The sequence below is a fragment of the Ailuropoda melanoleuca genome, unplaced genomic scaffold (assembly GCF_002007445.2).
Source record: "Ailuropoda melanoleuca isolate Jingjing unplaced genomic scaffold, ASM200744v2 unplaced-scaffold9056, whole genome shotgun sequence".
Taxonomy (NCBI): domain Eukaryota; kingdom Metazoa; phylum Chordata; class Mammalia; order Carnivora; family Ursidae; genus Ailuropoda; species Ailuropoda melanoleuca.
The window spans coordinates 1-14632 of record NW_023254499.1 but is presented as its reverse complement, the minus strand read 5'-3'; the positions used below and the strand labels follow the sequence as shown (position 1 = coordinate 14632).

Genomic DNA, 14632 nt, shown 5'->3' with positions numbered 1-14632 from the left:
AGACAGAAAATACATAAGCAGAGCTAAGAGAAACCCAGGTTCAGGGACAGCAGCCCACCCCTTGCATGTAGGGTGCGATGTAAGTGGCGATGTGCGGGTCAAGGCTCTTAGGAAGTGGGCGTGGCTCATCCAATCTTTCCTGTCTTTCCTCTTCTGCTGGCTTCCTGCAGATGGCTGGGTGACCCCAGGGGACGGTGGAGCCACACAGAGGGAGGGGCTTGGGTCCCCGAATCACTGCCTGGAGAGAGCCACCGCAGAATAGGGATGTCCTCCTGGACTGTTACAATGAGTGAGAAATAAACCTTATTGCATTTGCATCTTTATACGTTTTGAATCTACTTCTTACAGCAGCTGGTGTTACCCTAAGTCATTGATGCCTTGAAGTATGGCCCCACCATGACAGAATTCTAACCTATGTGGTATCAGCTTAGCACTTGGGCAGGTTACAAGGAAATATTGGAGCTGGAAAATAGATATCCACATTACAAATGGCAATATACTTGTTGAAACTGTAAAAATATGGAAGACAGAGGCTGTGCCTAAGGGGAAGAGGATGGAAAAAGCTAGAATATTAGTGCAGGCTGGTTTTTGCTTGCTGTGTTTAATAAGGAGTATTAAAGAAAAAAAAAGTGAGCTCAGGCAAGAATTGGCTGGTTTGCTCCAGGGAAGAAAGCTGGACATCAGCAATGTTTGGTCTTGCAAGGTTGGAAGACCTGACTGTTTTTTGGACCCCACAGGAAGAAATAAGATCAAAAGAAGCTTTTAGAGAGGAAGGCCTATTAAAAACTCCTAGTTAAGCAAAGAGATTCCACCCTGTAGAAAGTCCAGATTAGGAATATTTCTTGCCCACCGAGGTCTGTATTTTTGGATCCTCTCAAGGTCGCTGCCTTCAGGGGCCCTTGTCATCAAGTGGGACAGGGGAGTAGCCCCTGGGAGCACTGGGGCTGCCTGTCTGTCTTCAAACACACCATGCAAACTTGGATGATGGGTAGTTCAGAGGAGGGGTGCTGGGCTGGCACCCAGGCTCAGCCCCACGTTCATATCAGATTCTCTGCCAACCTGAGTGAACATAAGCGGCTTGAGGGCAATGTGTTTGATTTACTAAAGAAACTGAACAAAAATAGACAGAAAGGCAGCAACCAAGCCAAGGGCTATAGAGCACTGCGCTCATACCCGTTATGCAGCTAATACAGAAAGGAAAACAGACGAGCACTGTACCAGAACTCGCCGTCATCCAGAGCCGTGTGACACAGGCGCTTCTGCTCAGCTGGGCCCACGGAACGCCACTCGGAGGAGCTAGGAGGGGTAAGCAAAGTCAGCTGAAACAACACTGGCCTTGGCGGGGTGGGGCGTCCCTCCAGAGAAGCCAGGGTGGTGGCTATGTGGGGAACCATCCTGGTCAGCCCAGAAACACCCCAGGGGAAAGTGTGCGTCCAAGAGCAGCCGATGGTAAAAGGTCCTCGGGATCACGTGCAGCCCCTCGGTAGGGGATTATCACGGGACCACCATAGGATGCTGAACACCAGCAAGGTAGCAGAAACTTCCAGCTGGAAGCCAGAAAGAGACTGACGTGTGCCCCGGAGCGTCTCCTGATCTCTCCTCTTCATTTGTAAGTGACGTTTCGAAAAGTGAGAATAATATCTTACGTTTGCTGGGGCTTGACATGTCACATGCTGAACGCTTTCTTTAGGTGAGATAGCCAGGAAGCCTCCAAATTCACTGTGTCTCTGTGAGCCCCACAGCCGCCTCCAGAGAGTTTCGGCTGAGTAACCAGCACCGTGGTACCCACCCGACGTGGCCACCTCATCCACAGCCTGCAGGGCTCATCCCGGGAAGGACCCAGAAGCCCCTCTCCAGGTCCTGCCTGGCCGGGGCAGAACAGAAGCACCAAGAGCCGTGACCGTCTGAGTGGCTCACAGCCTATCCCGGGCCTGCCCGGCTACAGGGCTTCCAGTACTTCCCTCATCACTGGCAGGGTCAGGAGCAGGGATCAGGATGGGGGCCTGCCCTCCATCACCCCGAGGCTCAGTGGGAGCGGGAGGCAAGCTCGCTTCCAGCCTTGACCCCAGTAAAGGCGCTTCCCTTGTTTCTCCCTCTGCATGTTTCCCAGAAGGAAAAAGTGGCCCACACGTCTACACACTGTGTTCTCTGAATGCAAGGACGCTGTAACAGCCTATGTGTGATATGCAGAGGTCTTACTAGATTTCAGTATTACTGTTCTTTCCATTTCTGCCAGGAGAGGGAGGCCGATCTCTTCCCTCCTGTGACGCGGCTCCATTTCTGCCAAAGGCCCTGGGCTCTGAGAAGGCGTAAGGCAAAGTAGGGGGAAGGTGGTGGGACAAGAGCCGTAATGGGACCACAAGCCCCCGCAGGGGTGTGTACTGCGCCCTCAGGCTGGAGTCAGCTTAACAGGGACCCAGACACACCGACGGTTGGCAACAAGGTGGCCTCGTTGTGATCTGAGGACAAACGCGGCTCAGTTTCCTTTACTCAGGCTCTAGACGTGCTGCGGGTCTCCCTGGAGTCCCATAGGCTGTGACCGGACACAGGTGGGACAGCAGTGCCCCGAGATGGCAGACTCCTGGCTGAGGGAGGAGGCAGCTTAGGGTGGCCCTGCCCAAGCACTTCGAAACGTTCCCGGGTCCTAGTCACCTGGGCCGCTTCCCAAGGGATGAGGAGGGGACACACACCTGCGAGGGAGAACTTTCTCTATAATTGGGGGGCCGAGGAGATAACCCTGGTTGCTTGCTCTGTCAGGGACGCATTTCCTGTTCCACTTTCTCTGTCTCTCTACTGGGCCGCCGGGCCTCTGGTCGATGGCCAGTGACCAATCAGAGAGAACCCTCTAGTGACCTGCTTGGCCATATTTCAGGGATTCTCACACCTCAAACACTCACGGCCACCCTCACCCCCACACATACGCTCGTGCACACATACACCCTGCCTATTGGGCTACTCGTCACTGAAGATAAAGCCTCTCACCATGTCAGGGGGAGAGGACATCTCCCCACGGGAGGGAAAGTATCCACTGACATAAATACAATAACTGGAAAGGTAAAAAAGCCATTATAAGGTGTTGAATTTTGACTGCATGGTGGGCCAGAGGGCTGAGGGAGGAAGAAGGGCAACCCCAGCAGCAGGACCGCCCCCAGAACTAGAGCCAGGAGGGAACTATGGACACAGTGCCCCTTCTTCATAGGCCTGCAGAAGCCAGCCCCGGGGCTCTGCGTCCCAGGAAGGCAGAGGTGGGACTGACCTGTCACTCCAGGACCCGGTCCACTCAACCTGGCCCCAAGGGTTCCGGACCCTGATGAGCTCCATTTTCTGGCCTCGGAAGTTTACCTAGAGGGGAGAAGCATCAGGGCCACGTGGAATGAGAAATTCATGCGTGAGCTCTGGAGCGCTTCACCTCCAGCCACGGCTGGCTCTCCCAAAATCCTCTTGACTATGACACGCAAAAGCCATGTCAAAACTCATCAATTCTTAACTAGCCCTCGGAACTTTCTTTTTTTTTTTTTTTAAGATTTTATTTATTTATTCGACAGAGATAGACAGCCAGTGAGAGAGGGAACACAAGCAGGGGGAGTGGGAGAGGAAGAAGCAGGCTCATAGCGGAAGAGCCTGATGTGGGGCTCGATCCCATAACACTGGGATCACGCCCTGAGCTGAAGGCAGACGCTTAACCGTTGTGCCACCCAGGCGCCCCAGCCCTTGGAACTTTCTAATTCCTGGTGAGCACAGCGGCTAGCATCACCAACAATGTTATATTATTCATCACCCCAGAATGGATACGTTGCATCTGGGAAATACAGTAGAATTATAAATAATAAGAAATTAGTCCATGTGAATCTTCAAATGAATGCATTTTCTCTCTGGACCGGAACTGCCCGAGAGGCAGGGGCCGAGTCTTGTTTATCGGTGTATTGTCAGCGTCTAGCACAGACAGAGGTAAAGAGCCATTTGTCCAAAGTGCTCAGGGACCTAGGCGTGAGTCTCCTTCATCCTTAATATCTTACTCATAGATGAATGAACAGTATATAGGCACACTCCGGGATTAAACAATGATAAACAAAAACCACTTCCCAGTCTTCTGAATCCAATATTCTCTCTTTTCAGGTGTCAGATGAGGATTTCTGCTGTCCGTATGGAGAACCCTTGAGCCAGTAAAGAAAGAGACTCAGCCCTGCCCCTCAGGCCCTGCCCCGGACCAGCAGAAAGGACCAGCGCATTTTAGAAAGATTTTGGACGGAAGAGAGTAGAAGTAAAAGACTTTTATTCATCAACGAACCAGAAATTTGAGCTCAAAACTTTTTATCCTCATGCATTGGGCACAAATCATACTTTTGATGTGTAAAGATTAATTTAGTATAACCTCTCCAGGGCCCGGGAAGTAGCTGGCAGCTCAGCATTCAAGATGCCCATTAAGTGAAATGTGCAAGGAAGGTAAATGCCTTCGAGGTGGAGAGAAAGGAAGAGCAATTGAGTAGGTGTGATGGAAGGTTTCTATTACCGGAAATAATATTTGGAAGATGTAACATCAAAAATCACATGCCTACTGGGGCCTCCGGGTGGCTCACTCTGTTAAGCATCGGCCTTCGACTCAGGTCATGATCTTGGGGTCCCAGGATTGAGCCCCGCATCAGGCTCCCTGCTCAGTGGGGAGCCTGCTTCTCCTTTCCCTCTGCCCCCTACCCCCGCTTGTGTTCTCTATCTCACTCACTCACTCTCTCTCTCTCTCAAATAAATAATCTTTTAAAAAAATCACATGCCTACTCAAGTGAGTGATTGGCAAGGCATTATGGACAGGGAAGGAGGGGAAAGGAGCCTATGCAAATAGCTCAATTCTAGAGAATCCCCACCCTGAATGCTCTGCTCGCAATCCCCTGGTGAGGAGAGAGGACAGGCTCCCTTCTGCACCCCTTACCCCCACTCCTCTGGACTGGGTTGCTCAAAGCGTGGGCAGCAACAGGAGAGACCAGAGGAGCTGCATTCCGTATGGACCGGGTTGGAGACTTGTCCAGTAGGAGCATGAAGTGGGCTTTTAGACTTGACTGAACTTGACCCTGAAAGAATGTGGCCCTTGGCTCCTTGTCCTCCTCTTCCATGTCATCCCCTTCCTTTCTCTTTCCCACATGTCCCTTCAGGAGCTCTTGTCCAAACCAAGCACTCCCTAGAAGTCAAAGGGGTGCTGTGTGGGGTCTAGTAGCCCCTGGGAATCAGTTCTACCCTGAACTATGGCTGCAGAGAATGGGACTTTTGATGGTTATTTTTATGTGTCAACTTGACTTGGCCACTGGTGCCCAGATATTTGCTTATACACCATTTTGGGTGTGTCTGTGAGGGCGTTTCTCGATGAGATTAGCATTTGGATTGGGAGACTGAGTAAAGCAGGGGCCCCTCCCCCATGTGGGTGGGCCTCATCTAATCAGTTGAAGGTTTGACTAGCGTTATAGAAGGTGGAGGAGGGGAGAATTCACTCTCCGTGTCTGACTGCTGAGCTTGGACTTTGGTCCTCTTCTGCTCTTAGACATTGGTTCTCCTGGTTCTCAGGCTTTTGGACTTGGACTGGAACATCCCCACCCGATTTCCTGGATTTATAGCTTACAGATGGCAGATCATAGGACTTCCCAGTCTCCACAATCATGGGAGCCAATTCCTCATTCCCTATCTAATTATCTATATCTATTTATCATCTTTTGATATCTTATTGGTTCTGTTTCTCTAGAGAACTCTAACTACTACAAGAATTAGGAAAAAAAAAAAAAGGAAAAGAAAAAACAAAGCCCAGACTCTCACACCAGCTCAACCAGGTTGGTACTGTGGTGGGATCACATGTTTCTCTCGCTCTCTCTCTCCTGTTTTGCTCTTCTGGAGTCCAACCTGTCTCCTTTAGATTGAGACCTTCTCTAAAATGTCGGAAGGTCAGTGATGCACTTAATCAGTATAAGGGACTAGCAGGGCTGAGTCTATTCCTGGACCCTGTCCACAGGGGTTCACGTTGCTTACCTGGTCAATTCCTGTCACACTGTAGGCATGGCCCTTAATGAGACCAAAAGGTGTCCGGGCTTCAGATTCTGCAGCATTTCTGATCTAAAACGTGAAAAAAAAAAGCAGCATTGGACCCATTGGGTAAGTCAAGCCTTCCCTCCCTGCCCAGACCCAGCTCCGTACCTGGCCCAGCCCCTTCCGCTCCCCCAGGTGAGAGCCATGTGCCTGACACATATCAGGTAGGTACACAGGACACCCCTAAGATGGTTAGCAGTAACATACAGCAATTCCTAGTCTCTCACCAGGGTGAGGAGATCCTCCTTCCCAGCTCAGACTCCAGGGAAAAGTTCACTTTTTTGCCCCGACACAGAGCAACTTGACCCCACCCCCCATCATGTAGCCCAGTACAAGATAGAAGTCTGATCCCGTACACCAGAGAGAGGATAAGAAGCATTCAACAGTTTCACATACAACTCTATGTCACAAACTTGGAAACACAGAGGAAAGGGATAATTTGGTAGTGAAGAAGATATTCCCAAGGTTAACCCAAGAGGAAACAGAACTTGAATGGGTTCTAAAAACTGAATGAGATAAAATTATACGTGTGCGTGTTTGCATGCATAGGGACATTAGAGAAAATAATGTTAGATTCCTATGTACTGATGTGACTGTTTTATGTTAGAGGAAGTAGGAAAAAAACAAGTTTCAGAAAAGTATAGAGTAAGACTCCGTTTAGTAAAATCAAATCAAAATTCTCCTATGGTTGTGTATATAGGCGAATGCCTGTTTGTCCGAGTAAGGAGGGGGGTGTGAAGGGCATACACCAGGTGTCCCAGGGTGGGACTTGGGCAGGGACATTGAAGTTTGCCTTTGTAGATCTCGGGATTGTTCTGCCTGATATAGTAAGTGTGCCCTAACTTTGTAATTTGGAAAACATTAAAACTTTTGTTTTAACTAAAATAAATAAACATTGACACGCCCCACCCCCACCACCCGACAGTTATGCTCCTCCCCTCGCCGGGCCAGGGCACCAGCTGGTCTGCAGCCCCAGGACAGTGCCGGGAATGTGAACAAGCACGTGAACGACTTACATCAATGGAGCAGCCCACGAGAGAGCCCCTCTTCAGGGCCTTCTCTAGAATCTCATAGAAGTTCTCTGGAGCCTCTTTAGTTGCAAAGGTCTCTGCTACACCCCCGGTGAAGTCTTCCATGGCCTCGATGGTGCTGCCCCCCTTCAGAGCCTCATAGCTGCCGTTCAGCCTGTCAGGGTGGCAAGGAAGGCACAGAGACCGCTGCAGAGAATAAGGAAGGCCACCAGGTGGCGCCCCTTGGCCAGAGTTTTTCTAACGCTTCTAAGAATCCTTGTCTCTCCTGGCCTTGCTGCTTTTATTGCTCAAACTGTTCCAGCTCTGGCTACTTTCAGCCTCTCCAGCTGGCTCCTGCGTCCCTTTGACATAACCCTATCAGTGTGTGTGTGATCTCCAAGGATCTTTTATTGGATTCCTTTTATTGGAAAAACGGTGTTAGAGACCAAGACCCGTGAAGTAGGGGTGCTTGTTCCTGTGGGGTTGCCGTTCTTTCTAGGCCCTCTCTGCTGACAAAGTGAGGAGATGATGTATGTACACTGACCCAGGGTATATACATGTATACACCTGGAACCATCTCTATTAAACAAAACATGATAGCAGCCTGAGTCTCCAGCCTTAACCCACAACCATAGGCATCATTCTAAGCCTCCTGCATTCGCTTCTCTGTACCCTCCTCTCCAACAGTGAGAAACCTAGCTCCACCACCTGCCATCCATCTCCTTAATTGTTCAACTCACTACACACATATCAGAATTGTATACACGTATCGTATACACATTGTATGTATGTATCAGAATTGTCCTAGTCTCTGTGAGAAATCAGCCTGAGTAGAATGCTCGAGCATGGTTCCTTTTGCTTTTAATCTTACAGACCCCGTTCACGCCCACAGTTGCTCAGGTCAGCTCCTTTTTCTCCTACCCCTGCAGCAAGTTTTCTGCATAGATTTGTAATACAGTTAGATGAAATGCACCGTCTGCATTTCATCCTGGGATTCCTCATCCTTCTTGATGATTTTTAAATCTTCATGTATTAAGCTTCATTCTTTGTGCCATAAAGTTTTATGGGTTTGATAGATGAATGGTGTCATGTATTCACTATTACTGTATCATATAGAATAGTCACCACCCTAAAAAGATCCCTTGTGCTCCACATATTCATCCCTACCTCTGTCCTTCCCTCCCCCTGAACCCCTGGCAACCACGGATCTTTTTACTGTCCCCATAGTTTTGCCTTTTCCAGAATGGCATATAATTGGGATCCTACAGTAGGTATACAGCGTTTTCAGTTGGGCTTCTTCCACTAAGCAGTATGCATTTAAGATTCATCCATTTCTTTTCTTGGCTTGATAGCTCATTGTTTTCATCACTAAATAATGTCCCACTGCCTGGGTGTACCTCCATTTGTGGATCCGTTCATCTTGAAGGACATCTTGGTTGCTTCCAGTTTGGGGCAATTATGAATAATGGCACAATAAACATTTGTGTGCAGGTGTTTATATGAACATAGTTTTTATCCAACTCATTTGGGTAACAATGACTTTTTACCAGACTCACTTACCAAGGAGTATGATTATGTTTAGTTTTGTAAGAAACTGCCAAATTATCTTCCGACATGGCTGGACCATTGCTTTGTCAGCAATTGGTGCTGTAAGTAGGCAGTGGTATTTCACTATTGTTTTCATTTGCAATTTCCTAATGACAAATAATGTTGAGCATCTTTCCATGTGCTTATTTGCCATCTGGACATTTTTTTTTTTTTGATGAGGTATAGCCCAATCATTTTTGGCCTGTTTTAATGACCAAAAATTAAAGATTTTCTTTTTTTAGGAAACTCATTCTTCACTCTTTGAGTGAATACCCTTCACCTTGCACTGGATCCTGCTAGCTGGAATTCCTGACTCAAGCCTTTTTCACAGCTGCAGGGGGAAGATTTCCCTGGGTTGGGCTCACCGAGAATGAAGCCATGCCTGGCCAGCCCCGGAGAGCACAGGTGTCAGCCCTGGAGAGGATCCTGCCGAGGTCTCCTGGTGGGGGACTCCCCATGGGGTAGAGCTGGGGCTGGGTTTCCCAGCTCTCTTCTGCCCCTTTGCCCACCTAAAGCCTGTCCAGCGGCTCTGAGGAGGGTGTGGATAGACCTAGGTGGAGCAGATGGTCATGGGGGGGGTAGCATACCTTTGGTTCTTCTTTAATTCTGAACCACTGATTTCCGGATTAATTAAACCTCCAGTTACCTTCACTTAATTTTGCCACTTGCCAGAGTTAGAAGCACAACTATTCTTCCCAGTCCCCATCTCTGAAGACAGGTTTCCCACGGCCTGAAGATCCGGGATGAGCCCAAGAGGGCCTCCCAGGGGAGCACTGCTGTCAGCTGAGCACAGAACTCAGGCCACTGTGGCCTTTTGCTGACAAGCTGATGGGCTGGAAATCGAGAGTGCTGGAGGGAACCAAGGTCATCTGGTACATGATTATAAATGACTGTTTGAATTGTATTTACCTTGAGCTTCCTCAGCTCCTTAAACCCACAGAGACAGAAATCAGCCTGCCAGGGGTTGGGCGTGGGGGATGGGAGCTGGAGTTTAGTGGGTGCAGAGCTTCAGTTTTGCAAGGTCTAGAGGTGGATGCTGGTGAGGGCACAGCAATGTGAATGTACTCATAAAAATGATGAAAATGATACATTTTACCACAGCCCAGATGTGTGAGCTATGATGGTGCTTGGTGGGAAGTTGGGAGAGCCAATTCTGCTAACACATCCAGATTTTCCTCCACCTACCCTCCTGGCTCTTCAGAAGGCCAGACATAGGGGGGCACGTGTGTCACCACCATGCCCAAGGATGGGCATGGCAAGGCCATGACGGGATAACTGTCCGGGCTCCTTTTCCACCCCCGACCCTGACAGAGCCCCAGGCAGGTCGCCCCCCCCCCCGGGCCGGGCCACACCTGTCAACCTGTGTCCCTGCTCCCGGAAGCTCTCTGAAAAGGCCCTGGGGGTGGAAACCTGCTTCCTGGACAGGGCCCACCCGTGCAGGGGGCACTCACTTGGCGTAGGCTTTTTCCAGCAAGGCGCTCCAGAACTCGCTGTGGTCAGCGGAGTGGAGGAAGATCAAGCGGTCCTTGAAGGTGGGCAGCCGGTCATCGATGACCACATCCAACCACTCGCTGTGCTGCCAGAACTGTTGGCCGGGGCGGAGAGGGCGGTCACGGGGTGGCCCCAGGGGAGTCCAGCCCCATCTGGGAATGTGCATCACTTGGCTCTTTCTCCCTTAGACCAAACTGCCCTTATGGTCTTGAGGAAAATCACATGTGGGTTCCATGATGGGCCCCCCCGGACTGGGTCCACCGAGCCACAGGCTGGTCAACCCACCCCGCCATGGACATCCGCCTGAAGACCCAGTGTGGACCCATCAAAGCCAGGGGCCAGAAGGACAGGGTCACACGTGGACACTGCGGGGGGGGGGCTGAGTTCACTCTTCTCTCTCCCGAGGGAGAGGCATACTAGGGGGTTTTCTCTGCTCTTGGAACAGCGCGGATCTCTCTGCCCTTCCATCAACTGGCTGGAAGGTGTCTTACATATTCCTCCCAGTATCTCCTGAGGCTTTCTTGGGGGCATTTGTGACTTCAGGTTCCATGGAGGCACTGCTGGGGCAGGCGATTAATGGCCAGGCCTGGGCCTCGGGGCTTCCTGAAGCAGGTGCAGGGCTGGGGGGGCAGTTCCGGGCTGGCCTTCTAGGGGAGTGTTGGCTCAGGGGATCTTACAGGGTGGCACAGGAAGGCCCCACCAGCTGCGTTGACCTCCTTGCACCCTCACACCTGCCCTGTGGCAGCCGACAGGAGAGGAGGAGGAAGGGGACCTCGCTTCCAACGGCCTACTTCCCAGGCATCGGCATGTGACTGACAGCCCCCCGACAGGGCCAGCACACACACACACACACACACACACACACACCGCCGATCAGAGGCAGGGCAGCAGAGCACAACAGGGCACCAGAGTGAGTACCCAGATGGCCGGCCTCAGGAACGGAGGGGACGGGGCTGGCCCGAGCGTGGTGGCCTGAGAGGGGAAGGTGGCCGTGCGGGGGCAGAAGTGTGTGCGAGCCCCATGCTACCTCCTTCCTAGGATCCCTTTTAGTTCTGCAAACCCCACAGGGTAGCTATCAGTCCTTTTTCCAGACAGCATGTGAAACCTGCCTGAGGTCACCTGCAGACGTACGGGGCAGGGCAGGTGTCAGTGCAAGCTCAGGCCCTATGCAGGGACTGTCGGGGAGGAAAGCACAGAGAACAGGGCTGTGAGCAAACTGGAAACCAGCTCCCAGGCAGGCTGTTCCCCGAGGGTGGCTCTGCGGGGGTCCCAGAGGGGCGATGATGTGTGCCCCCACCCCCTGCCCCGGGGCTCCCAGCACGTGATGCCTCCGTGCTTCTGTCCATTTCTACTTCTTACACTCATTCACGTCTCCCAATCTGTATTTCTTCAATAAGGAGGATCTCCCAGTTTATGAGAAATAATCCAGTCCCAGGGAGGTAGAATTATTTTAGGCCATTTATGCTAAAAGCACAAGCTATTCCGAAGACTAAAACCCATCAGCATGGACCTCCAGACTTGCCACAGTCGTGCTTGAAGTCTTACTTTGTATTTTCTGCAAGGGTTCACCACGGGACACCTATGCTGCCCTTCTCATGCGTTTAGAGGCGACCCCGTGACGCAGGTTTGGGGTGCAGCTTTCACACAGATAGGGGCACATTCCCCCCAGGATCACCAAGCAGCTGAAGAGGCGCACGGTGTCATGCTGGGCCCCAAAGAGCTGACGCCCCTGGCCAAGTCTCCCTCTTACCTGGAAGTGGAATATTCCAGCATAACCGGCCCCAAAGCTTTGGTCCTGGGGGATGACTCTAGCCAGAGCTTTCTCATTCAGCGTCAGGGACGCAATGGCAGCTAATAGCCAGCAGTCGCCTGCAAAAGGAAAGCCATCCATCACGGTTTTCATTGTCAATTCACAGTGAATGGGAAAACTCTATGCCAGAAGCAGGGGGTGCATTTCAGATGTGGCCACATCTTTTCTGCATTTAGGAAAATGGACAGAATACCAACAAATACCTCTGTCCTCCCCTTCTGCCTCCCTTCCCTAGCTCTTCCTGTGCCTGGTTTACGACGCACAGCTGTTGTCTGGACGATGTCATAGAATATGATTACTTGGCTTTCAGACATATGCTCCATTGTGCTCAGCCCTGTGCAGTTCCAGAGGCTTCCCCGCCAGGGAGCCAAGGCTGCGGGCATTAGCATCAGCGGGGCTGGGTGGGTAGGCCTTTCGTAGCTGCAGCCCAAGAAATGGGGGGTTCTCAGAAATAGCCCCTCGTGGTGCCTGGGGAGGGCGTTTCTGGGACTGAGGCCTCCCTGCAGCACAAACCCAGCTGAGTTGGGGTGAGAACAGCTCCCGTTATGTTTCATTTTCCAGATCTGCTCACTGGTCTACTGATGCCTGCCANGCTCCCGTTATGTTTCATTTTCCAGATCTGCTGACTGGTCTACTGATGCCTGCTGCTGTGACTTCATGTGGACACACACAGAGGACAGCTCCTAAGGGAAGCCAGACACCAGACAGCATTTATATGTGCTGTGCCAGCCTCTTGGACACAGCCACTCGCCTGCGACTGGGACAAGTGCCCCTCGTCATGGCTCCCACGACCTACGTGGGAGCGGATACTTGCAAGTTTCCATTTCCCCGACAGGACCTCTCTGTGTTACCCCAGATCTCTTTGTTGGCAGTAGGTGACACCACCGTCATTGGAATTCAAGACCCCGGCACACTCAGCTCGGCTTCCTAGGGGTTCACATTTCTGGAAAATACCATACAGCCCATGACCCCTTCATGGTTGTTGTGCACAGACAGGAGTGACTCGCAGAAGGTGTAGCATCAGGAAAGCTCCTTGCAGAGCCACCCTGCTTCTGGCTTTCCCTAGGGTGTCACCAGCGGGGCCCATGCCACTGGTTCCTCATCATCAGCTGCTCTTAGCAGCCCGGGGTCCAGCTTTGGGGGAGATGCTAATGAGAAGGGACACAGAATCTTCCAGGATTTGTTCAGCGGACATCACTGAGTGCCTCCTGGGTGGCGGGGGGGGGGCAGGGGCGGTCCCTGTTCTCAGCTCTGGGGTGGAGGGGCCCCCTGCTGTGTGCTGACCTCCTCCCTGCTCTTCTTCAAGTTACGGCTTTGCCCAAAGCAGGAAAATGCATTCCTTTTTTCTTTCTTTCTTTCTTTCTTTCTTTCTTTCTTTCTTTCTTTCTTTCTTTTTTTAAAAAATATTTTATTTATTTATTTGACAGAGAGATAGAGAGCACAAGCAGGCAGAGCGGCAGGCAGAGGGAGAGGGAGAAGCAGGCTCCCCACTGAGCAGGGAGCCCAATGCGGGGCTCGATCCCAGGACCCTGGGATCATGACCTGAGCTGAAGGCAGATGCTTCACTGACTGAGCCACCCAGGAGCCCTGGAAAATGCACTTCTTTCCCTAGAGTGCGGCAGCTCGTGTCTACTCAGCAGGGGAGGCCCTGAGCTTTTGAAGGGGTGGGGGATTCAGAAGCCAGTGCTACTCATACGACTTAAAGCAAAGGAGAGAGCTCAACAACAAAACGATATTGCTTTCTCTCTCTGCTGGGCCTGTGTTGATGCATGGCATTGTCATAGCAACGCTCTGCCCAGGAGAGGACACCCTCTGAAAGTTGGTTCGTCGGGCGGCTGGGTGCACAAGAGCATGCAGGGAGGGCAGGCGACAGTGGTGGTGGTGTTCTAGCTTTTATTTTGGGTGTTAGGACCACAGCTGTTCATTTTATTGTTATCCTTCCCGGCTTATACAGATGTTATGTACAGTATTTGGAAGTAATAAAAGTGTTACAAAATGGGGGCTCAGTTGGTCGAACGTCTGCCCTTGGCTCAGGTCACGATCTTGGAGTCCTGGGATCGAGCCCCATGTTGGGCTCCCTGCTCAGCAAGAAGTCTGCTTCTCCTTCTCCCTCTACTCCTCCCCCAACTCAAGCTCTCTGCCTTTCAAATAAATAAATAAAATCTTTTACAAAAAAGCGTCACAAAATAATAGTTCTAATCAACACCAACTAAGGTTAAATATACAGTTGTAATTCCAAATAGTTGTTTGCACTCATGCCACAAACCAGAACTCTGAAACACAAAAGAGCCTGTACGATACCTCTCTATTGGATAGCAACATAGGGATGGGGGCGGGGGCCGGGAAGGGAGGCAGAGGAAGAGTCTGTAGGGGGAGATGAGAGAGGAGTTGAGCACGGGGCAGACAGTCTCCCAGAGAAGGCTTACACCTATCAAATGAAGATGAATCCGGATGTAATTTTTTTCAAAAGGTCAAAGTCCTAGCTAGGATGTGTAGTTCTATTATCTGCACAGTTGACCCTTGAACAACACGGGCGAAGGGGCACTGACCCCCCACACAGTCGGAAATCCATGCATAACTTTGACTCTCCCAAAACTTAACAGCCATTAGCTTGCTGTTGACCAGAGCCCTTAACCAATGACATAGTCAGTTAACACGTATTCTGAATGTT

The 14632-nt window shown here is 51.1% G+C and overlaps 1 protein-coding gene across 1 annotated transcript; it reads right to left on the bottom strand.

The window, feature by feature from the left end:
- Positions 1-197: 197 nt before the first annotated feature.
- LOC117800915 (calpain-9-like) lies at positions 198-12381 on the bottom strand (the record flags this gene model as incomplete). Its single annotated transcript, XM_034653456.1, has 9 exons — positions 198-277; positions 1219-1296; positions 3257-3342; positions 6007-6090; positions 7080-7248; positions 10112-10245; positions 11902-12020; positions 12165-12192; positions 12274-12381. Coding segments are annotated over 9 exons (852 nt in total), but the record flags the coding sequence as incomplete, so codon positions are not given.
- Positions 12382-14632: the final 2251 nt, after the last annotated feature.